A 5,860-nucleotide genomic window follows, 5' to 3' on the forward strand; every position below is an offset into this window, starting at 1 on the left:
CCCCCCCCCTCCACCCCCAGACTTCATCGCGCACTTATCATATAAAATAGTATACGCAACACGTGCGGACAGCAGACGGTCTCACTCGGGCGGCACTAACCGCCTGCTTTCCGCACTAGTTGCGTAATGTACTATGAAAGGTATGAAACACGAAATGTGAGATGAGCAGAAATGGTAATGTTATAAGGATTCATTACAATTTCATAATTTAAGTAATTTTTTAATTTCATAAATTTTTTCCAATATGTAATGGTGCCCAATAAGAATGATGAATCAGCTATCAAAAAAATATCTCGTCCGTATTTGACTGTTTTTTGTGACAATTACAATGTTACGCATTCACAAATTTAGCTCTAAATATAGTATTATATTTTTGGAATTATCACACGTACAAGTGAGTTTACAACAGTAAACAAAAATGATAATAATTTTATACTGAGTTTCTATGGAATAATTGCCCTTCTAAATCAACCAAAATATCTAACAAAATTCAAATTCTTAAGTGGAAGCTACTATGAGTTTTTAAACTCGCAGGCTATTGGAATGAGATTTCTCATACATTGAAGATCGATTATATATGTCTAAAAAGGAACCATTTGTGCAAAAAAATTGTTTATTGTTCGTTAGCCCCGCAGATGCTTAAAATGTTAAAATTAATTCAGGGCTTCCAATTTTTGAGCTATAGAGGTTTTTTTTCAAAATTTTTGAAAAAATGAGTGCAATAACAATTACGAATTAGTTTTTGGAAATTCAACCCTTACACAGCTAATTTCGTTTTTTTTTAATAAAAAATTGCACCATTCATGTAAAATACCCCGAAAAATGTTTCTGAAAGAAACGAGAATATATTTTAAATATTTTCAGGATAATTTTTCTGCCTATTTTACATGAATGGCGCAAATTTTTAATTAAACAAAACGAAATTAGCTGTGTTGAAGTCGAATTTCAAAAAGGAATTCGTAATTATTATTGTATTCATTTTTTCACAATTTTTTTCTCAAATATTGTTAAGCATCTGCGGAGCAAACGAACAATAAACAATTAATTTTTTGCACTAATTATTCGTTTCTAGACATATATAATCGATCTTCAATGCATGAGAAATGTCACTTCGATAGCCTGTGACTTTTAAAACTCATAGTAGTCTCCCGTTAACTTCTCAGAAAGTAAGAATATGGCAATGACTCGGCGATTCAGCATCGAATAAATATTATGATCGTAAATATTTCTCAACAAGGAAATTAAGGCAGCTTAACCCCTCACGAACGGGGCCCTTTTGTTTCCAAGCGTGCTATACGCTCGATACAACTAGAACGCGATGACTTCTAATCAACGTGAAATTTTCAACCCATATGTAATTGAAGCTACACTATTCATTTTCCCGCTGTTATTTGTTAGGTTGAGTTACTTTATAGTTTTGAAAATATTAAATTTTGAAGAGAGTCATGCACATTTTCATGGGTCAATACATGGTATCGACCCCGTACGAGAAGGGTTAATCGATTGAGATGTTCTCTGATCCTGAGAATAATACTTTCGAAAATTTTTTAGAATATGAATATACCTCGCAAACTACTAGCCCCATAACACTCAAATTATGATGGATTTCCCAGCTGTATTCTCAGAGTTATTGATATAGTTATAGAGTCGAAAACGTTAAAACGAGAAGAGGACGCTTCGCGCGCATATTTTTTTCCATGGGTGCCAGAATAGTAAAACCTTACCGTTTCTCAATTTCATTAATTCTTATCTCAATAATAATGCAGGAAAAATGAATGGTTTCAACGAAGTTTTTCACAATGAGAATTTAATTGTTGAATAATTTATTCGAAATCGCCACAATCCTCTTAATCTTCTTCATTTCTCTTTCACTTTTTGCGTTCTTTTTTATTTTTAGGGATATATTAGATACTATATACATATATACTATTTTATATATGTATTTTTTTATTACAGTAAGAAATTAATTTCTTTTTTTTACAATTACTGTAAACAGAAGAGTACAGTGCATATATATGGACATATATATATATATATATATATATATATATATATATGGACATTATATTACATTATTTGGTAAGCGGAATAGAGGCTTCAATAATCGTTACACTGGATTTTTTAAAAATTTCAAATAGTACCACCTCAAACAATCAATTGATGAATAGCTTCCATCCCAAAGTAAAGTTCTCTAAAAAAAAACTTCTGTTTTCCTCACATCCACAAATATTCACAACAAAACCTCGTCTATTGTGGAGTTAACGTTGTACCCTATGATCGGAAAGCTAAAAATACACACCTGTTATCAAAGAAATCGAAAAAAACCTCTCAATTCTTCATTTTCAGTTACGACAGTCCTAGCTCATCGAGATTCCAGCACTCCAAACGTTCTAAAAAATCATCTTCACGGCACAGAACTCGTTCTCGATCACCATCAAGACGCTATCAGGGACATCGAACCCGCAGCGACTCGAGTGCCTCATCCTCCCTCTCTTCATAAACCTCAAACGCCCTGGAACCTATTGTAAAAGTGTAAATAATCAATAATTATTATCACCAAGATAATTTACTACGATGCTTTCTTAGAGAATAAACAGAATGAGGAATTAAATACCTGAAGTAAACAGAATACCATGTTTTCCCTAAAAAAATTCAATGACGACAATCATCGAGATTACCAACGCTCAAACAAAACGCGATAGATCTCGTGCTGTCTAGATCACATGTTTATAACAACTAGACTCGTGCTGTGACCCTGAAGCTTCCAATGTGCGTTTCAATGCGATAAAACCAAGAGAAGCAGAAAATTCGCGGACAGCAACTTGTGAACTAGATTTCACTGACTTTAGTCATCACCTATGAAGATCAAAATTGTACAAAATTGGGGAGGGAAAGAAACATTTGTTTTCTCCTCGAAACATGATAACGGAAAAAACTAGTGTGGAAAACGAAATTATAAGAAAATCTAATAAAGCGATTTTCCCCTAAATTTTCACAATTGTCATGATCTTGTTTTTCACTCCACCTGATGGCATTTTTACCACCGTTATCAGCCGATCAGTAAGACCCCTTATCAGTTAATATGCTTAGCCTGGGCAGATTTTTGCACCCTAGTATCCACGAAAACACCTGGATAATGAGGATTTTCCCTCGATAATTGTTTTTGAGTTATGTACGACGTTGAACTGAAATTGTTTCTAATCACACTTGAAAAGGAATATTAAAATGAATGACGCAGGTTCCCCTTTCGGTCCCTCGTAATTTATCTACCCATTTCAACTGCATACAAACCGCGATTATAAATGTGTTCCCATGTAGCCGTCAAGGGAACTCGGTGTAATCCACAGTCCAATGACATTAGGTAATAAAATTGACCTCTACTGGATCCTCCTGTGGACTTCGAAATTCATACGTAACGACCAACTATCAGACACCATAAATCACTTATAATTACTGCTATCGTTCATCCACGAGATTTGTTGCTTTCAATTATGATAAAATACGGATAAAAGCAGAAGAATCATCCACATCGTCAAATTATCTTAAAACAAGAGGGAAATTGCTCTCGTATTGAATATAGTAGTCATTTTTGTTAATAAATTAGCAATATGCTTCTGAATGGTTATTTTCCACACCATTTCCTTCTATCATGTATAATTCATTATTTCATTTTATTAAATTGTATGAGATGGCTTTTCGACTAATTTTGTCAGATGTTCAACTTAGTTGAATATTATTATCATTATTATTCTTGCTACCTAAATTAATTTATACTACTTTATTTTATTTTACTTTATTTCAATTTTCGTCTTCACAATTAGATTAATTTAATTTTATCCATTCTTATTCTCATTATACATATATTTTTTCCTTAATTCACAAGTTACAACATTGAATGCAGAGGAATTATGTTAAAGATCAGTAAAAAGTTTTTTTTTTTTGATCAAAATAAACACAAAACAAAAGTCATTAGAAATCTCATTCGGGTAACAGAAAAATCTTTCCATGTATTCCTGAAAAATTTTTAATCTATTTTTCCATATTATGACCAGGAAATAAAAAATGAATCAGAAAGGGATAATTGGCTAGAAAATAGATTTTTTTTTCGAATAATGAGAGAATATCCATAAATTCGATTTCTACCCTGGCCTTTTGGTAGAATGAATACAATAAATGACAGAAATTGAGAATTGAAGACGACAAATTTTGTGGGATTATTATTATATAATTATTCTCATCTTTTATACAACCAATTATCTTTTTTACAGTTCTATCTCTCCCATCAGCCCTTCGATCAAATGTTAATAGAAAAATTTTATTTATACGCACTTGAATAAATTTGAAACATCGCATTTGAAAAAACCATCAGAAAGCTCACTTTCGGAGAAATTCATGAAAAATTCAAAATTCTCAACAATCATCATAAAAATCAAATCAACCAATATAGCTATCGTAATCACCTTTTAACTTCAACTTAGCGTCATTGAAACAAACATTTTAAGCTATAATTGAATTCATTTGAAGTATGATATCCAAAGATATCCGGCGAATTCTGATTTTAAAAAATACTGAATTTTGGCAAACTTTCAAATAAATCAAAATAACGTTTTTTGCCATCGCCTTCATCTTCGAACGCAGTCAAACGGACTTCCAAATAACTTTAGTTATTGTGGAAAAAACAATTTTTGAAAAATTAAAAAAATTGATAAATTAATCAAATTTTAATTAAGGGCGATTGACAGGGCTTAACAATACCTACATTTGAGGAAAAAAAGATTTAATTCCGTCGATTCATTAGCCAACAATCGAAGAAAATTTTGTTTACATACGTACACACATGCATACATACGTACCGGCACGGTCTAAAAATTGCCTCATCGGACTTTTTCGATCATAATGGGCCGATATAACCCGAAAAATCCCAAACTTTAATTTTAACGATTACAGTGCTTCCATTCGGAAACAAAAAAACTTTGTATTTTACTTGAACTAAACAAATGATGTTGAGGAATATCAAAAGGAATGTAGAAATTTTATTATCAAGCTTGCATGTCACATGTGCCGAAAAGGGAGGAGATATGATTATGATTCGACGGCGAAGGGATTATCGTCATTTAACGGAGAAGTTTCATTAATTGTTTTGCAATCAGATCCGTTTGATTAACTGAACAACGCAATTGTGAAACGAAATAAGTTGGGGTTTGAATACAAATTAGACGGATGAGTTTTTTTTTGTGTACTTCTCCGACATGACTCATCAAACTTTATTCTGATGGATCGCACTTTGGTCTGTAAAATAACTTTTCTATCCAAATTTATCCGTTGATTTACTAGATGCTTCGATAACAAATTATCCCACACGGAAAAATTTATATTTTGAAAAAGATACTAAAAAATATCTTAAATTGGCCCAATTTATATAAAAAAATATATAAAATATATGGTTTATATATTTTTTTAATATAATTTTTATTTTATTTTTTGAAAAAAAATATGGAATTGGCCCATATTATATATTTTTTAAATATATTTTTTGATGGGGAATCTGTTAGATATTTCTCTTGGATTACGAGACATCTTTGAAGAGTCGGTCATTTATAAACCATCAATCATCTCATTCTGAATGTGAATCTTTGGTTATCAATTTCTCATGACAAGCATATCAGCACGAAAGGCGGAAAAACGTCGGGAGAATTAACAAATACAATGACGATAATGCAATGGAAATGTAACTATCGTCATTTAGAAAATTCTCCATCGATCCAATTTTCCACATTTCACATTAATATTTCTAGTATCACGATATATTATGATAAGGGAACATAACATTCCTGAGGTCATCGAGGTGACTCATGAATTT

At 31.8% G+C, this 5,860-nt stretch overlaps 1 protein-coding gene across 5 annotated transcripts in view; it reads left to right on the top strand.

Moving 5' to 3' along the window:
• The window catches only part of LOC107038493 (splicing factor, suppressor of white-apricot homolog), a 15,408-nt gene extending 12,797 nt beyond the window's left edge, over positions 1–2,611 (top strand). For all 5 annotated transcript variants that reach the window (XM_015257626.2, XM_015257627.2, XM_029126137.1 and 2 more), the window contains one exon: positions 2,347–2,611. In XM_015257626.2, the coding sequence (XP_015113112.1) occupies positions 2,347–2,500 (154 nt within the window). In that variant the 3' untranslated portion in view covers positions 2,501–2,611. The remainder of the gene's footprint in view (positions 1–2,346) is intronic.
• The last annotated feature ends 3,249 nt before the right edge of the window (positions 2,612–5,860 follow it).

This window comes from Diachasma alloeum, unplaced genomic scaffold (assembly GCF_001412515.2).
Source record: "Diachasma alloeum isolate Michigan unplaced genomic scaffold, Dall2.0 Dall_scaffold_00284, whole genome shotgun sequence".
NCBI lineage: Eukaryota > Metazoa > Arthropoda > Insecta > Hymenoptera > Braconidae > Diachasma > Diachasma alloeum.